Source organism: Brassica napus, chromosome C1 (assembly GCF_020379485.1).
Source record: "Brassica napus cultivar Da-Ae chromosome C1, Da-Ae, whole genome shotgun sequence".
In the NCBI taxonomy this organism is placed as follows: domain Eukaryota; kingdom Viridiplantae; phylum Streptophyta; class Magnoliopsida; order Brassicales; family Brassicaceae; genus Brassica; species Brassica napus.
In genome coordinates, this window is record NC_063444.1 from 7,969,621 (window position 1) to 7,989,788 (window position 20,168).

A 20,168-nucleotide genomic window follows, 5' to 3' on the forward strand; every position below is an offset into this window, starting at 1 on the left:
TTAAAAAATAGTGGGGTCAGCTGACCCCACTCCCCATACAGTCCCTCCGCCCCTGGCCGTATAGGTTAAAGGGATATGATCGCCATCTTGGAAAAAAGTACAACACAGGTCCAAGTTGCATGGGAAGGTTCCTCAAATCATAACATTATTTTCCAAAATTCAGATCCCGTATAAAACACAAAATATTTAGTTGTTCCAAGCTATACAATATTATACAGCAAGTTGCATATAATTAACGTTGATCAATGATATTGTAAAGAAAAATCTTCAAGCATTTTTCCATCTAATCAAATTATACCAATTATAAATGATAAATTCATAAAGGATTCCCACATAAAACGTATAATACCCTTTAAACTATATAGTTCTTTTGTTTTTCGACCTTTTTTATTGAAATATTTTTGTTTCACAGATGTTATTTGAGAATCTTTACCCAACAAAAAAAAAGTATAAACAACTGGTTACGTTCTATAGCAAAGACAATTTCCTAAATAAAACGAATGTCAACAATGTAAAGTCACAATTACAATGAGTCTTACAAAGCAGTGTTTGTTATTTCACATTTATACCGATTTTATTATTAAATATCAAAATCAGAAGCAGTCAATTCATCACCGTCATACATACGTGGCATCCTTCTTATTGGGGCCTTTTAATATAGTTTTTATAAATAAAAATCATATACTACAAAAATGATATGGATAATGGAGTTTGTGATATTGTAATCCATTTCCATACAGATACGGAGCCATACGTTTCCACAATATATGTGATGTATATTTAAAATTAAAGCATTTTGGCAAAAATATATCTATACAACCATTAAGAATTATTGTCAATCAGCAATCGTCATATGGGGTACAATTTGAATAAGCAATCCTTTCAACTTGACACTTTGGTGATATCAAACGTCATCACCTCAATAGTAAAAACGCAAGTCAATGTCGCTTTACGATTATGGCTTGGGTTAAGGAAATCAAATTAATCATTGTGACTAAACACTATAGTCTATAGATATAATTAATGAATTGATTATTCATGCGGTTCGTTTGTGTTACGTTAAATTATCTTATAGATACTTGTCAGTTGTCACAATTAGATATTTAGATACGTACGTATGTATATAAGGTATATACGTATAAATGTAAATGTAATGAAATTATTCATATCAATTATCTACCGTGTACCTGCCAACTATTGTGGATGAGGATCTCACCCACTCACGACTTGCATTAAAATCCAAGAAAAAAACCTGTGAAAATAAAGAAGCAACATACTATTTTTAAAAATCACAAAACCCAACATCATGTAATTTTCATTAGATTCGTCGATCCCATTAAAGTAAACCACTTGCAACTCTTAAAATATAGACTAGCGGCAACATTATCGGGCTTTCTTTATATATGGGATCTGCGGGAATATATGCTAATGTCCTGAGGATTAAATTCTTATAAAAGTAGAAACACTTCCAAAACCAATGTATCGATTCAGACCTACCTAAAAGTTATCGACATAATTAATATTATCTTATAATTATTCCATATTAAGTACACTAAATATCTTGTAGGTTTGGCAAGAAAGGAGAAAAAGTTTATTATGTAGGTTCAGCTTTTGAGGAATCTAAGAAATATACCGGACCTAACTTATGTTTTTGAATAATTGATTCCAAAAAAACAAAATTAAGTAACGGCAGGGCCAGAAAAATATAGCCATTTGCAACCCTTCCCGTGGACTTCAGACGGGCCCTGTTAATCACCGACTCTAACTCTTCACCTGACTCACTGACTCTTCTACCTAGGTTATTGGTGCATTTGACTTTTTTCGAACCCAAAACATCATCCTTTGTCAATTGATATTCAGTTTGATTAGTTATTGAGTATTGATTTCGGTTAGAATTAAACCGATTTGAAATTGATTTAAATCTGGTTCAATTAAAATCGAATCCGGTTAAAGAAAATCGGTTGGTTCAATTCGATTTCAATTTGGTTAAGGGTTGACCGGATTGGGTCAGGGTTGACCGGTTTGGGTCAGGGTTGACCATTGACCGACGAGTTGATCTTTTGACCAGATCGTCGGTTATCCGTTTTTAACTATTCGAAGAACGTTCTAACTCAATTTTTCGTCTTGATTTCAGATTTGAAGTCTTTTTGAGCAGCATGAGTTGATAGCTAATACTTTTCTACATAGCTAAGGTGAGGGTATATTCTGTAAATCTCGTATCAGTGTAGAATTCTTCCTATGTTAGTTTAGTTTTGAATCATGATCCTTCTGTTTGAATTAAGTATTGTGTGATAGTTAGGATGTTTAATGTAAACCAGAAATAGGGGTCTAGAGGATTCAACTATTGTTTGGATTGTATTATGTTAAGTAATTTTATATATATAATATATAAAGATATAGTAGAATTATGTGGTGGGCGGGTGTTCAGAAATGTTTGAACTAGCGACGCAAATGTAGTGTGCGTAGGCCCAGAGACGTCTGAGCTAGCGATGCAGATTGTGTGTGGGCGGGGTGCAGAGACGTTTGCATATCGACGCATGTTTTGTGTGCGGGGGTGTAGAGACATATTGTACTAGTGACACATAGTATTTATATTCTTATGAAGAAATGCGGGGTGTATGAATTAGCTATGTGCTATCATCACATTGTTTGTGTTTGTGTGATGCACTGGGCATCGTTTATATTCGTGTTAGAGCTAAACTCCCATAGTGGGAGTTCTATTACTCAAATAAGTGGTTTGCGTGTTTAGCATCCCATACCTCACTGAATGATTCTCTTGTTACTCACCCCTCTTTTTTTTTTCCTTTTTTCAAGTGAGACTTACGAACATGAGTGATTGCTATCTGATTAGTGCTTTTGGGCATTTTTTTTTCCTTTTTAGACTTGTGGTTTTTATGGTTTTATCGATATTTTCGGGATTTATCTCATTTATTGGATGTATGGCTATTTATTAGATTTTGGTGTTTGGAGACGATTTATGAGGATCAATAAATGGAGATTTCAGTATTATTATTTATTGTTTTATTTTGGAAAATACGAGTATTACATTTTGGTATCAATTGGTGACAACCTGTCTTGTGTGAGGGTTATTAAAATTGGTGACAACGTGTCTTGTGGGAGAGTTATTAAAGGGTAGATCTTGGGTTCGAGGAACATCAAGCGCACCAATAACCTATACGGAGGAGTCAGTAAAGACTCACAAATGAGGAGTTAGTGTTGATGCTCTACAGAGCCACTCTGAAGTTCACGGGATGGGTTGTTACATCAGTAGCTAATATATTTTCAATATAGAGTTTATATTACACAATGCATGATATTTAATATATAGGAGGATAATAAGTATATATGATTTTCCATATGTATTTTAGTTCTCTTTTATTGTGAAACAATTTACAAATACTATAAATTATAGAGTTTATATTACACAGTGCATGATATTTAATATATAGGAAGGATAATAAGTATATATGATTTTCCATATGTATTTTAGTTCTCTTTTATTGTGAAACAATTTATACATACTATAAATTATCAATATATAACTTTTTTGATTAATTTTGGGCTATTCTGAGTATACGAAAATGTCCAGACTAATCTCGAAAGAAAATTGTAGTCCACTTATAAACTCTATTTTTGAATATTTAATTTCGCCAGTGGAAACGCATGGAACAAGATGACAACTCCTAATCCAGTGAAAACACCACGATGTAATTGTCAATACATAAAATTATAACACGGCGTCTTCATAACACAAATTAACCATATGATTGGCCTATTTTCATCTTTTTGGACATCTGAAAATTTCTTTAAGCAATAGGAAAATAATCTTCTTTCCATGGGTACATGGTTTATTTTCATTTACATTGATATTTTTTACCAAATAAATTATTTATAGAGCAACTGACTAATTAAATTTTATGTTACATTTTGACGTGAAATTTTTTGATGTTTCTAAAGAGGGCTGTTTCATGCACATCATACATGTTCTCGTGATTATCGTTTTTATTTTTGCTATAATTTTCGTATTTTGGTAAAAAAGAATTCATAATTTGGCATCACACAAAATAACGTTTAGCGTTACAGTATAAGTAGGAAAACAAGTAACGCAAACCAAACAAATTTCCAAACCTTAATTGTATTTTTATCATAATTTTCAGTCATTTTTATCACTTTTATCTAAGTTTTGTAGATAAGAACAACAAAAAATAAAATATTGTGGTAAATACAAAAATTTAGAAACTTTAAAAATCAAAAATATATCAGGCAAAAAAATATTTTTAATAAAAGTTAACCTTTGAGTTAATTTATTTTATCTACATTGATGATGATTGTTAAGAAGCAAATGTAATTATTTTAAAATCTGAGACGTACAAAAATTTACTATAGATCTACAAATATATAAAATATGGAAAAGTAAATTTTGGCACATGTAAACCTAAAATTAATATAAGAAATAATTGATTATGTCAAAAGTTATAAACAAAAATTAAACATGTAGATTGTTCATGCAACATAACTAATGCTATACATTATTAATTTTTTTTTAAAAAGACATTATTAATTTGTTAGATATAATTTATCTAACAAATTAATAATGTGGATCATTATATTATATTATTTACACCCAAAAAATTTATATCACATTACGATAGTCTTGAAGTTTTGTATGTTTCTAAAGAGGGGTGTTTCATGCATATTGTACGTGTTCTCGTGATTCCCGCTTTTATTTTTGATATTGTTATGAATCATGAATTGAATGGTCCATAAGTTAAACCATACAAATGGTCCATAACTTAAACCATACAAGTTCAAAACTAAAGTCCATTGGAGGTTTATATCCAGCCACATGGAAGATCCATTCAACCTTAGTCTTTATGAGTTTGACCATGTCATTATGTAGAGTATCTTTGCAATCAATTCTCCCTTTGACTCCACCTTGTATGAACCACTATATATAGTGGTATAAGCAATAAGAAATATACAACACATTCTCACAAATCTTCTCTCAAATCTTAACACGTTATCAGCACGAGACTCTCTCCACCTGAGCAATCCCATCCGCCGGCGATCATCTCTTTTCCGGCCATCTATTCCGGCCCTCAGCCTTGCTCCGCCGGCCAAGTCTATCCCTCTCACGGTTTTTCGGCCAGCTCCTCCACCTCTCTCTCAACCAGCTCATCCGCGGATCAGCTCTCTCTCACGGTGGTCCATTCAGATCAATTTGGTGTTTTCTAAAAGGTAAACTAATATATCCATAAAATCTAAGAACACCACATATCTGAATCCTGATTATTAGATCTATTTGAATCATAAAACTTATAAAAATCTATAGATCTAAAATTATCACAAATATTAATCTTGAATCTAAGATCTATATGAATCTTGATTCTAAAATTATTTGAATCTCTAAAGATCTAATAATCTCTAAAAACTTATAAAACTTATTAATAATCTAAGATCTATATGAATCTTGTTTCTAAGAACTATTTGAAATTATAAAAGGTATTAGAGAAAATCATAAATCCCTTTTAGCTAGCAAGCCTTAAAATCGGTTCCCCTTTATCCTATTTTGATACGGCCTTAAATCCGGATTGACTAAAGGACTGAAACCCATAATCTTTGTTTGGCCGTATTACCGGCTGTATAGCCGGATGAATAAGCTGGCCATCAAAATCTTAATCCCATTCGATGTGCTTACCGATCCAAATCGGCCCTTATCCACATCAAAATCTCAAATCCCCTTGTTTGTTTTATAACCGGATATGTATCTTGATGGCCATTATACATATCAATTCCCTAAATCCTTTTTGCTTGATTTTTATCAATCCCCTAAACTCTAAGCAATAATCGGCTGAACCCCTAAATCCAAATCCGGCCATGATTTTTTCCGGCCATGACCTTTTCCGGCCACAATCTTTTCAGCCATAATCTTTCAGTCAAACCCAAAGATATCAAAACTTAAATCCTAATCAATGCATATCTTTGACCATTGATGTTTTATATTGTAACTGATCAAAATTTAAAACTTTTATGATTGTTTTAAATGCATATCTTTGACTAGGTAGTATTTATCAAAATATTATAACCTATAGTCTTGATTTAAATAGTTATGACATAGGCTAAAATAAATACTAAGTTGAAATCATTTGATCACATAGTTGTTTGTCAAAATTTATCTAAATCTAAACCGGCCTTGAAATCGGTTCATTATAGTTTGAACAAATGATATAAATTTATCTTGATCTAAAAACCAACCTTGAAAACTGATTTTGTGATGATTGAATTATATACTGATCATATATACATACCTGATAGCATCTATTAGATCAAACATGGATTAGTAAATTGTTAGATCATACACATATCATGAACTGATCATTTCCATGCATCCGCTTGTCATATAGTTTTATTAAAACTGAGCATGCATACATATAATAGATCATTCTAATCATGGGGCATTTAAAATAAAATCTAAATTGGTTCATATTGCTTGCATCTAATTAGATTAAATCGGTTATTTTTAAAGTTAAGCATGTTTGTTTAATTGAAAACATAAACCAGCTTTGAAACCGATTGATTGAAAATCTAATTGAATTTGTTCTAGACATATCCTGAAAATTATAAAATTTTCTTGTCTTGGTTTACCCTGTAAAAGGGGGAAGGAATCGGTTTTTGCTTTATGATCTTTGAAAACCAAATATCCTCATGCATTAGGAATCACATATAGATTGTTTAAGTCCAATGCTTAGTTCTGAACATGCATTCAGCTATTTCTTGATCCATGCATTTGCTTGATTTCATCCATCTTGCTTGATCTCATTTAATAAAATGATGATTGATCCTTATTCAAATTCTAAAGGGCCTTAATACCCTATATATATAATCAATCCAATTTGAATTATAATTAAAAGGATTACTAGATGCAATGATCAATTGATCATTCTCATACTAAGATTGCTTAAGCAAATAGATTATATGATTTGAAGGAAAGCCTTATTGAAATCATATACATTGATTTATTCTATTGCTTACATAGAATTCTGAGTGCTTGAATTACTCGTTAAATATTCAGATGTCGAGATTTGAACCCTCAGATTACTCTGCCCTAAATCTCTCTGGAGATAATTACCTAGAATGGGTAAAGAATACTCTTGTTGCCCTGAGATCCAGAGGACTCGGACAATGCATCAATGAGTACAATGATATCATTGACAGTGAAAGGCATAGAGCTATAACGATTATTCGTTATCATCTCACTGAGGAACTAAGAGACCTGTATCTCCATGTTGAGGATCCTTGTGACCTTTGGTTACAGTTAAGGAAAAGGTTCAAACCGGTATCGTGGCAAAAGGCCAACCATGAATGGGAGATCCTCAGATTCCAGGATTTTGAATCTGTGGACAAATATAATTCTGCTCTGATGGATATTGCTTATAGTCTTGAACTATGTGGTGAAAGGATAACACATTATTCTTTACTATACAAGACCTACTCCACATTCCATCCAAAGGATGTGCTGTTGTTACACACGGCTAAGAAGTTCACCACTTATAATGACCTTTTGTCATATCTTTTGGCTTCCGAACAAAGAAAGCAGAAAATCAAAGATACCATCAACAGATTTGACAAACTTCAGAAAAGATACATTGAGCTAAAGAATAATGAGATGATGCCTCCTATAGCTGATGAAGTGAAGTTGAGCGCCATATGGCAAAACATGCATTGTGAAGGCCATATTATATAATTGTCTTTTGACATTCTCATTTTCATGTTTCCTGAGTTTATGTTTCATGAATTGCTTTGATACTTTGCTTTATACACGACTTCATTAATAAAATGAATTGCTTTGAGTTCATGCTCATTATCTTATTCAAACTGTTGTTGTTTGATAAGAAACTATATCTATATGCCTTTATTGTGCCAAGATAAATATGATTGAGGATTAATACCCCAACTCACTTTTCCAAAGAGTTCAAAGAAGCCTTTGACAAATGGCACGACATGCTCTGTCATCCAGGCTCAACTGGACATTCTTTGAAAGAAAGGAAAAGAAGCTCGACCACGGCTTTGCCTAAATGGCATTATATTCACCCTATAAAATCCATTGAATTAAGAGGAAAAAATGGTTTCCAACAATGGACAAAAGGGAATAAGAGTACCTAAATAAAAATCGCCTAAGTGGTCGAGACTACATTCTCTATTGATCTAGTGATCAATATGATATTAGGCAAATAGCCAGGGCAATCATGTTTGATTAACCCACAAAATTTATCACTTAGATGGCATTACCATACTTAGCCATTCGGATTATGATGCAAATATTTAAAAGGACACAAATGTTATCCCATAAGATCTCACGTGTGTGCAATATATCTACGCACAAGGGAATTTATTGTCCCAAGCATCACGAATTAGAGTATGTTCATGAGGGGGGAGTGAGGACAAATCCCATGATACATGACCATACTAAAATCCGTGAAACATGGTCCACAACCATATTACATATTGGTTGAATTTGATATAAAGACCACTACCTATAAGGTTCAAATTCTAAAAGTCCATATGTTTGGGGAAACCTGCATCAGGCCATAGTAATTATATCAGACCATATAAGTGATCATAGATATTCCCACCTCAGACTGATACAGGTCATGAGTCCAGACATATATCATCTTAAGATATTATGAAAGAATCCACCACAAATATATGTGCCATCTAAGATCGTGTGATTTTAGAATCTCATAAAGAGGATTGGGAATATATGTTGGATATATATTATGAATATACTTTCTCCATAAGTTTAAAAGAAACCTTGAGCCAAAATGAATGATCTAATTATAGGCCAAGGAACAAGGATTACATAAGGTGTATGAATCCGAATATCCAACAATGAAAGGAGAAAAGTAATAAGCTGGTATAAAGAATGATAAAGAATGGTACCTACCATCTGGTATCAACCATCAATGTCTTGGCAAAGATCCTCGGACTAGAAAATAATTTATAGACGTCCATATGCTACAATGATAGCAAAATAAAATGCCAGACACATTGACCCGAGAGAAAGAATGACTATGTCATCCCAGCTTAGCACCACACGGTTTTGATGTCTTAAAGACACAACCAAGTTGCTACAAAGTCTATATAAGATAGACCAAATAAATGTTCCAAATAAAGTTCTATAAATTCTAAGGAAACTCAGAAAGAAAGAAAGGTGCATGAGATAAAATCCGAGTTTTATTAAAGGAAACCATTCCAGACATTGAGATATAAGGCTGGCCAGCTGAACAACTAGGTACCATACCATATAGCTTGGGACGCCAAGTTATAAGGTTATTAAGGTCCTGGATAATGAAATCTCAAATTGATTTATACCATGTCTGGAACTAAAAAGAACTATATATATATATAAGTGTGTCGACACATACATTCATAGAAAATGCGCAAGTATGTAGCACATGAATACATAGATATGTATCGAGAATCATAAACCCACACAAGAGTACTCATAATGAATAATGAAAGAAACGTGGGGTTTAAAGTGATATATAAAAGGCGTATTGTATTGGCCATAAATATGTAAACGCCATATGATGCCCAGTGAATATATAAATCCTGAAAGAAGGATATATCGTGAGACATACCGGGAAAGATCTATATAATCCAATGTGGTGGATACTACTACATATTTCACTACATATGATGTCTGGAAGAAATTCAAAAGATGTACTATGCTATATATGACTCACTGGATGATGATGATGATAATATTATTGGTACCAAAAGGTTTACCAAACGGTATTGAGCTCAGAATCAAAAGATGAGAAAAGAAGTTCTCTTGAACAGCATTTTTCTGAAGCTGTTCATGGACTGAATTAAATTACTACATGTAAGCAAGTGAAGAGTTCTATAAGAACAATTCAAATCAGTCCATAGAGGAATTTTAAATTCCTTGTGTTTTATACTAACCAGCCTAAGATAGGTTAAATGGTTATTCATTACACCTTAGAAAATGTTATAGACCATCACCACAAATTAGCCAAATTTTGGTAATACTTATGGTTGGTCGAATTCTCAGCATGAACCAACCAAGCTGTGGTATGAATGAATAAGCTATCATAAAGATAAGCTATAAGATCGAAGTTCATCTTTGAACAAAAGGTATAGGACCACATTATGCGTCCATATGCGACCCAACGGGTCCGACCATCATATATGAAGATAATGCAGCTTGCATTGCTCAACTCAAAGACGGGTATATCAAAGGTGACCGAACCAAACATATTCTACCCAAGTTCTTCTTTACCCATGAGTTGCAGAAAGCTGGAGAGGTCAACGTCCTTCAGATCCGGTCTAGTGAAAACTCAGCCGACCTCTTCACCAAATCATTGCCCTCTTGCACATTCAGGAAGTTCACGCAACAAGATTGGCACGCGTAGACTCAAGGACCTTCAGTGATGTCCAAATCAGGGGGAGTAATGTGTGTTGTACTCTTTTTCCTTTCTCTGGTTTCCCTTTTTACCACATTGGGTTTTGGGTTTTCCGGGAGAGGTTTTAATGAGGCAACATTAGCATGTTACAAACCTTATATGGTTATGGCATCCAAGGGGGAGTGTTATGAATCATGAAGTGGATAGTCCATAACCTAGACCATACAAGTTCAAGACTAGAGTCTATTGGGGGTTTACATCCAGCCACATGGAAGACCCATTCAACCTTAGTCTTTATGAGTTTGACCATGTCATTATGTAGAGTATCTTTGTAATCAATTCTCCTTTTGACTCCACCTTGTATGAACCACTATATATAGTGGTGTAATCAATAAGAAATATACAACACATTCTCACAAATCTTCTCTCAAATCTTAACAGCTATGATTTTGTCCTTTTTATCTAAATAATCTGAATTTGAAAAAAAAAACATTCTCCGGAGAGAGAATATGAGCCCCGGTAGCCACACGCGGTGAAAATCTAGTGTAGTGCGGATTCGAACTCGGACCCTTTGGGAATCTACGGAACTCCTTGACCACCCGACCACAAATGGTAAACCATTACTCGGAGAGAGAATGTGAAAGCCCTGGTGGCTACGCGCTGTGGAAATCTGGCGTGGTGCAGATTCGAACTCGGGTCCCTTGGAGATCCACATATCGCCTTGACCACCCGACCACAAACGCATTGTTAATTTTTTTAATCTGAATTTGAATATATTACACTAGTTGAATGATTTTTTGTTAAAGGGATTAAAACATTGTGTTATGACATTATTTGTTTTCCTAATGTACTATATAAAAAAAATCAATTCTATTTCTAATGTATTCAAGATACTTATTTGTTATTTCTTCATAAGGTAACTAATAGATATTGTGGTATAAGAAAGTAGAAAAGCTTGGAGTTTTTTTTATTATCTAAATAATCAAAATATACGCAAAAAAATAGTTATATATTTGGAAAAAAATTAGATATTTTTATCGTCAAAGAAATTTAGATAAAAAAAACATTTGTTGTTGGGAAAGAATTAAGAAAAACAGAAAGAAAATTTCCAGATTCATATAATAATATATTTACTCTGCAAAAAGACAAAAACAGAGTCTCTCTCTCCCCTTTTAAAACCCCCCTCTGTGCCTTTTACCAAATCCACACCATTATCAAGTCCACCACAGATAGAAGGAGAAAGGGATTTAACTCAGAGATCAACTTCTCTCCTCCCGATACAAAATCCCTGAGATTCCTTCTCCAAAACCCACATCGAATCCCACCTCAGATCCCCACAATGCTCCAACTTTTATCTTCCTCTGTTTTCTTCTTCTTCGTGTAAAAAAGAACATCAACCACTGTTGTTTGATTTCTCTCATTGCTTTTTTTTTGCTATGGAACTGGCTAAATCTCGATTGTACATGTGTAATTGCTTTTCCCCAACAAGATTCTCCGATTACTCTGTAGCTGGAAGTGACTATCCAGACGCCATAGGAGCCATCAATTTCAATTTCAATTCGATTCCCAATTCCTCTTATTTTTCTATTCGATGCTTATGATCTTCAATCTCAATTTCAAATCTTTTTATCACTAAAAAAGAATGTTGTGTGCGTCATCTTCTTCCTTTGGTCATGCATCTATGACTATGGCTTCTTCACCACTTTCCAGATTTGTTGGTACTACTCTCAGGTGAGATCCCCATCTCACTTCACTTATGCTCTTTTATATACGATTGAAAGATTGGGTCTTTTAAGCTGTTTACCATCATCAGGTGTGATGATCAACGTCGTCCTTCTTCTTGGAAGATGAGGAATCCGATTAGAACTTCTGCTTACCCTCTCTTTCTCAATCAGCTTAACAAAGACTCAACAAGACCCAACACTTACAAAGAGGTTTACTTATGCAAAAAAAAAAATGATTCCTCTGTTTTGGTGTTTTCATAAGGTTTTTTTTTTTTGCTTATGTTTCTGTTTATTGGTTTACTTCAATTGACAGGTCACTAAGCCCTTTCGCCAGATCTTTGCTCAAGAGATCTCTACACAATCGAAAGACGATGATATTTCGATTGCTAAGGTATATAAGAAATTACTATTCTTAAGGTATAATCTCTGTCTTTTGATCATTTGCTTGCTTGAGACCGCGAACATGAGTTGCCAAGTCTCATGCTTTTGATTAAGCAAAAACACTTTTGGTGAATGTTTCTATTTATGTCATATACCCTTGAGAAGCTTTTTTTTTTAACTCATATGCTTATTATGGAAATGGACTCACAGGTTCTCTTGTACATTGCTGCTGAAGATGAAGCCTTCTTGGCTTTTAACCGGGAGATGGATGCTATGTCTTTCGTAAAAGAGAACCAATCTGATTCTGAGGAGGAGCAGGAAAGTGTCCAAGACCAATCTTATCCTAGTAAGACAGACTCTGAGGAGCACCTACTGCAGTTGGATGGAAAGAGCATATCCGAATGGCTGAGTGAGCTAGACGCAATCTCCAAAGAAGTAGAGGCAGAACTAGTCTCACGAGACATCGGCTGCCACTCGGTTCAAATTCTCGAAGCTGTGAACACAGTTCTCTTCGACACGAGAGGCTTCGAGAGGACATCAAAACGCTTGGCGTTAGACCCCAAGTACTCCTACCTTCACTCTGTACTTAACTCTAGATGCGGCACTGGTAAACAAAATGATTTATCTCCTTTTTCAGCTTTCTTGACTTTAGATCCGAACCTTCAAATGTGTTTTTTGTTATCTTTTCCATGTTGCAGCATTCTTGTTTAGCGTTATATACATTGAAGTTTGCCAGCGTCTCGGCTTGCCTATCGTGGGAGCTCGAGTTGGGGAAGAGTTTTTGATTTGGCCTAAGACTGAGAATCCTGAAGAACTCTTTAGTGAAACTTCAGGACAGAGCTTGTTTGCTATTATCAATGGAAGGTGCGTTGATGATCCTGGTTCAATGGCATCGGATTTAACCGGAAAGTCACTTCTAGGCCTTGATGTTGCTACAAACAGAGACATCATAGGGATTGCTCTCGCCAACTTGATTGTAAGTTCTATCAACTACACATTCTTTAACTTCAATATGTTTTTCAGACTGATACTGATTATATTATATTTGCCTTTTGGTTTGTTTTTTAGAGGGTTCACTGGAGACGTGCTTCGAAGCCATCACCTGGACTAATGCTGACTTCTCCTCTTAGTCAACTTAATAGCGTCAGTGTTTCTAATTTTCCACTGTTGCGGCCTCAAGATCTTAGGTACTAAATAACTTCATACAGGTTATCCTTTGATTTGTTTATCTAACATTCGGTTTTATGATGATTGAAGGTTGGCTATTGCGGCTGCTGAAAGGCTGTTGATTTTGGAACCTCTTAACTGGCGACTTCGAAGAGACCTTGGTATGATGCACTACTACGTCAGGTAAACAAACATTTTCTAAGTCAATAGATTAGTTGCTTGTATTCTTTAAACTTGGTATTGGTGGGTTTAGTTTGATGGAATGGTTTAATTCTTGAGCAGGCAATCTAGAGAGGCTATTCAAGAGCTGAGCATATGTATAGCCTTTGCATTTGACGAAGAAGAAGCAAAAGTGTTGACGCTTTTTGTTGAGAAACTTCATCTGCTCTCGTCGTTGAAGTCGCCCTTTGGCTCTGATCGCTTGGCCGTTCGCTGAGAACCCCCCTCTCTATCTCTCTCTACTTCACTTGTGAATACTCTTTTCTATTTCTCTTTTGTGTTTGGATAAACCCCTTTTGTGGGGAGACGTGTAACTTTTGTTGTGTGTAACTCTTTTACCTTCTTCTGATCAGAGTAATAATTGATTTCTCCCCATGGGAGAAACAAAACATGGCCTTTGAGTTTATTATGAAACAAACAAGTAAACAGTCCAAAACTAACCGGAATGAAATCTTGGTTTTCAGTTTCGGTTTAATTATGTTTTCTACACTCAACCTTTAAACCTAGCCCAGTACCTATTCTAACTTCTAAGTTCTAAGGTTTCAGTTTAAATCTAATATTAATTCCAAACCAGAAGATTGAACCAACTATCAGGATTGAATACTTCTACTGTACATACAATCTAAAATATATGAACATGCGAATTGTAATGGATTCTTCTAAAAAACATGGATGCATGCAGAGTCGCAAGAGTTAAGTGGTGGTCGTATAGCGGCGAGGACTAATTTAGTACATGTCAGTAAATTTGTCTCTATTGGGTTTGATTTTAGATAAGAACAGAGTTAATGTTATTTAGTTAGTTTAGGTCCATGCAGTTTTCATGGTATTCAAGTAACAAATTATATTAGTTACTTTGTGAGAAGATATTTTAAACTCATATAATATGGTTATAAGTTTGTTATATAGCACTAAATGCGTTTTTCTTGGGGCTAAACGGATCAGGACATATTAAGAAATGCAAGAGTCGCAAACACATACCATTTTGTGTATTATGTAACACCTGTACCATTACTTGTCATTCTTTCATCATATTTCTTATTGGTGATTATGCATTTTTTTTTTTTTTTTAACCATAATGGGTTCGGGCCTTCGGCCTTAACCATGCTGTTTATGTGGGGGAGATTAAGTGTTTATGCATTTTAAGCAACAACTTTAATCATTTAAAAAGAAAAACATGCTGTCATCCATTTTACCTGTTTTGTTCTTACTGTTCAATTGTGAAAATCCCGACCATTATTGACCAATACATGTGTTATTACATTCTTTCCTTATGTATAAAGCTTGGTTAGGTGTTTTAGTAGCTTTGGCGATCCTACTTTGGTGTGTTATAACCTATGTTACATGAAAACGGAAGCGGGTGCGTGGAAGCGGAACCGTATGGAAACGCAGAAGCGAATTTTTTAAAAAAATTAGGAAGCGGATACGTGTTGGAAGCGTATCTATATATATATACATATATAAGAAGTTTTTTAAAATATAGAACTAAAAGTTATATTATTTAAATTTAAAATAAAGCATTTATTCATTTATAATAATTTTGAAATGATTTTATATTAAAACTATGAAAATACACATAAATTAAATTTAAAAGAAATTATTATATTAATTATTTTTAATACTTTAGAATTAATTGACATAATATATTTGAATATATGATTTATCTTTAATAAAAACCTCAATGCATAAAAATAATTTATAGTATTAATTTTAATATTTGTATATTTCTATTCTCTCTACTAAATACTATTAAAACTTGGATTTTATATAAATTAAAAATTATAATTTTATATTTTTATTGATATAAGATATTGTGTTTTTTTTATTAAAGAATGGAAGCGTGATTCCAAAACGGAATCGTAAGCTTCCAACGTGTTCTTAAAGAGAATATTTTAGAAGCGTTTTGGAAGCGAGATTCCGTAAGCTTCCATGAGGTTCCGATTCCGATTCCGGTTCCGAAACGGGAAGCGGACATCCGATGAAGCTTCCGTGCAACGTAGGTTATAACACTGTCATTTCCACCGAACATCCTAAAAAAATCCCATGAGAAACATCTGCAAACTAAAGCAGATTTAGAAAGTGATCAGTTATAACATTAGATAATTGAGAAATTCATGCGTTTCTTGAGAGTTAAAGGAGTATAAACTTCCAAAGTTTACCCACAAGAAGATATTGTTGTGAATGAAGAGGAGAACTTGTGTGTATTATTAGGTCGACTAACTGGTTTTTATATACATATGGTAATGACGGTCTAAGTACTGGATCGACATGAGATCGTACTTATCTTTAACTAGATAATGACTAGCAATACGTAAGACACCAACTATAATGTAGATAAACACAAGAGTAGATAGGCGCCAGTATGATCTTGCGGATGGGCTTGGTCCATCTTGCTACACGGGCTGATAAATGGGTCGATCATTAAATGGTTTATAACACTCCCCCTTGATCGACACATCCGGTCAAGGTTCATTCATGCTTTGGATGTTGCCTCATTAAAACCTCTCTTGACAAACCCAAAACCCAATGTGGTAAAAGGGAAAACAAGACAGGAAAAAAAGTACAACACATGAACTCCCCTTGATGAATGCATCACTGAAGATCCTTCAGTCGACGCATGCCTATCTTCCATATGAGCTTCTTGAACGTTGAGGTTGGTTGTGACTTGGTGAAGAGGTCGGCTGAATTCTCACTCGAACGGACTTGCAATACTTGGACCTCTCCTGCCTTCTGAAGCTCGTGTGTAAAGAAGAACTTAGGAAGAATATGTTTCGTCCTATCTCCTTTAATGTATCCATCCTTAAGCTGTGCGATGCATGCTGTGTTATCCTCGTATAGGATGGTCGGTGGATCCTTTCCTTTGATCATACCACAAGTGGTACGAATATGCTGTGTCATGGATCTCATCCATACACTCTCACGGCTGGCTTCATGCATGGCTAATATTTCTGCATGGTTAGAGGATGTGGCTGCCATGGTCTGCTTCATGGACCGCCAGGGTATAGCTGTCCCACCGTGTGTAAAAACATAACCAGTCTGAGATCTAGCATAATGTGGATCAGAGAGATAACCTGCATCAGCAAAACCAACTAAATCTTCCTTAGATTTGTCAGTAAACATAAGACCCAAGTCTTTCGTTCCTTGTAGGTAACGAAGTATATGTTTAATCCCGTTCCAGTGCCTTTGGGTCGAACAGGAGCTGAACCTAGAAAGTAAGTTCACAGCAAAGCTGATGTCTGGTCGTGTGTGGCCAGCTAAATACATCAGAGCTCCTATGGCACTGAGATAAGGCACTTCGGGACCAAGGACTTCCTCATTTTTCTTCTTCAGACCAAATGGGTCAGTGTCTGGACCAAGACTTCTCACGATCATGGGGCTAGTCAATGGGTGAGACTGGTCCATATTAAATCTTTTGAGTACTTTTTCTGTATATTCCTTTTGATGCACAAGAATTCCATCTTTCATATACTCAAGTTGCAATCCCAAACAAAACTTTGTTTTTCCAAGATCTTTCATCTCGAATTCTTTCTTGAGATATTCAACAGTTTGGGAAATTTCTGTAGAGGTTCCTAGGATATTTAAATCATCTACATATACTGCAATGATTACAAAACCTTTATTGAACTTCTTTATGATATGCATGGGCAGATCTGTTCGTTTTTGTATCCTTCTTTCAGGAGATATTCGGACAGTCTATTGTACCACATTCGACCTGATTGCTTTAATCCATAAAGAGACTTGTTCAATCTGATACAATGTTGTTCTCGAGAACTCTCTTTGTTTTTCAATTCAATACCATCTAGAATTTTCATGTATATCTCATTATCTAGTGGACCATATAAGTAGGCAGTTACAACATCCATTAACCGCATATCAAGACCTTCTCTTACAGCCAGACTTATTAGAAATCTTAAGGTCGTAGCATCCACCACAGGGGAATAAGTTTCCTCATAATCTATTCTTGGTCTTTGTGAGAATCCTTGTGCAACAAGTCGTGCTTTATATCTCACAACTTCTCCTTTCTCATTTTTTTTCTCACAAAAACCCATTTGTATCCCACTGGTTTTATGTTGTGAGGTGTCCGGATGATCTGTCCAAACACTCCTCTCTTTTTCAGTGATTCTAACTCCACATTAATGGATTCTTTCCATTTCAACCAATCTGGTCGTTGCATACATTCTAGTATAGATGTGGGTTCTAGATCCTTATTATCCATCAATTCGACTGCTACAGTATAAGCAAATATATCATTCATGTCGACATGTTTTCTGTTCCATTTCCTTCCAGACATGACATAATTTATTGAGATCTCATTATTGTCAGGAACTTCATTACCTTGATTCTTAGCATCCCAAGTATCTTTTGGTGGTACATGAGTTTCCTTTTCCATGTCTAGAGTTTCCACTTTGTCGGATTTCTTTGCACTCTTTCTTTTCGAACTTCTTTGTCTTTGGAACCTACTGGTCTACCACGTTTCAATTGTGGTTTAGACATAGTAGCAGCCTGATTATGTCCATCACGGACATCAAGTCTTATTGGTGCATTTGCAGCTGGTATGTATGACTTGGTTACTCTATTTGGGTCAGCAAAAGAATCTGTCAATCTGTTAGCTAGCTCTTGAAGATGTATAATCTTCCGGACTTCTAGATCACAATCTCTAGTCCGAGGATCCTGCCATGTTAAGGATGTTTGATTCCATTTTATATCTTGTACCATCTTACCATAATCTCCCCCTAATGCTGGATACTGGGATTCATCAAAATGACAATCCGCGAACCTGGCCTTAAACAAATTACCTGTTGTTGGCTCTAGGTACTTAATAATAGAAGGGGAATCGTATCCAACATATACTCCCATCCTCCTCTGAGGTCCCATCTTTGTTCTCTGTGGTGGTGCTATAGGCACTTGGACGGCACATCCAAAAACTCTTAGATGGGATATATCTGGCTCATGACCCGTTAGTAGTTGGGATGGCGAGTATTTGTGCTCGCTAGATGGCCTGATGCGAATTAGCTCGGCTGCATGTAGTACTGCATGTCCCCAAGCTGATACTGGGAGTTTGGTATTCATTAAGAGTGGCCGGGCAATCAGCTGGATCCGTTTTATAAAGGATTCATCCAGGCCATTCTGAGTATGAACATGTGCTAAAGAATGCTCCACACTTACCCCCCATGGACATACAATAGTCATTAAAAGCTTGGGAAGTGAATTCACTTGCATTGTCTAGACGTATAGTCTTTAATGGAAATTCTGGAAAATGTGCTCTCAGTCTTATTATCTGAGCCAGCAATCTTGGAAGTGCTAGATTACGAGTTGATAGAAGACAAACATGTGACCATCTTGTGGATGCGTCAATCAGGACCATAAAATATCTAAATGTCCCACAAGGTGGGTGTATTGGTCCATAAATATAGGAAATTTGTCACTTCCTTATTCACTTTGGTACGTGATGGCTTAGTAATTAGTTTCTCTTGTGAGCATGCTTCACATGTGATATTCTTAGGGATAACTCTTTTTGTTTTCAAACTGTGACTATTTGAATTTGATATGAGTTTTCGCATCATGTTCGAACCGGGGTGTCCCAGCCGATTGTGCCAAAGAGTGAACTCTTCTTTGAATTCTTTATTCAAGACGACATTAGCCTCAACAAGACTGGTCTGGGCACAATAAAGACCAGTCCCACACGCAGGTATAGTCTCAAAGACTTTCTTATTGCCTTGGGTGATTTTATAAATCTGTAGGAATTCTTTACTTCCTTCACCCATTGTTTCGATGTGGAAACCATTCAGTCTTATGTCTTTAAATAGAATTCTGTTTGAGCTAGGTGAGTACAAAGCATCTTCAATCTCAAGATGTGTACCTTTTGGCAATAAGATATTGGCGTGGCCATAACCTTCAATTAAGCTAGCCGTGCCAGCTATAGTGGTGATGTTAGCTACCTTATGTGTGAGATGTATGAAAAATCGTTTGTCTCTCAAAATGGTGTGGCTGGTGCCACTGTCCACCACCATTGTATCAATTCCACTTTTCATTCTTCAAAAACAATAATCATAAAGTTAATGAACAATAATAAAATTTTCAGAGATGGTATCTTTAATGATCTAATTCTTAGGCATATGAGAAATGAAAAAAAAATTTATTCATTCATAAGGATAAAGTTAAATCCAAAGCCAAACACTGATAAACAATCTTAAAGAACACCAAATCCAGAGGAAAACAATAAAAAAAAAATATGGAATTTTAATTTCTTATT

At 35.1% G+C, this 20,168-nt stretch overlaps 1 protein-coding gene across 2 annotated transcripts; it reads left to right on the forward strand.

The window, feature by feature from the left end:
• The first annotated feature begins 11,513 nt into the window (after window positions 1-11,513).
• Window positions 11,514-14,309, forward strand: LOC106423261. 2 transcript variants are annotated; one of them, XM_013864041.3, is made up of 8 exons: window positions 11,514-12,158; window positions 12,241-12,361; window positions 12,465-12,542; window positions 12,743-13,139; window positions 13,231-13,508; window positions 13,601-13,719; window positions 13,790-13,882; window positions 13,982-14,309. In XM_013864041.3, exons 1-8 carry the CDS (start codon window positions 12,070-12,072, stop codon window positions 14,133-14,135), a joined length of 1,329 nt encoding a protein of 442 aa, XP_013719495.1. In that variant the 5' UTR covers window positions 11,514-12,069; the 3' UTR covers window positions 14,136-14,309. The 2 variants fall into 2 exon arrangements, with proteins under 2 accessions (XP_013719495.1, XP_013719496.1); XM_013864042.3 differs by lacking the exon at window positions 11,514-12,158 and having other exon boundaries at window positions 12,235-12,361; window positions 12,465-12,568.
• The last annotated feature ends 5,859 nt before the right edge of the window (window positions 14,310-20,168 follow it).

Coding starts and splice junctions, on each gene's coding strand:
- LOC106423261 (XM_013864041.3), top strand. CDS start 12,070: ATGTTGTGTGCGTCATCTTCTTCCTTTGGTCATGCATCTATGACTATG. Junction 12,159..12,240: donor TTTGTTGGTACTACTCTCAG/GTGAGATCCCCA, acceptor TACCATCATCAG/GTGTGATGATCAACGTCGTC. Junction 13,509..13,600: donor TTGCTCTCGCCAACTTGATT/GTAAGTTCTATC, acceptor TTTGTTTTTTAG/AGGGTTCACTGGAGACGTGC.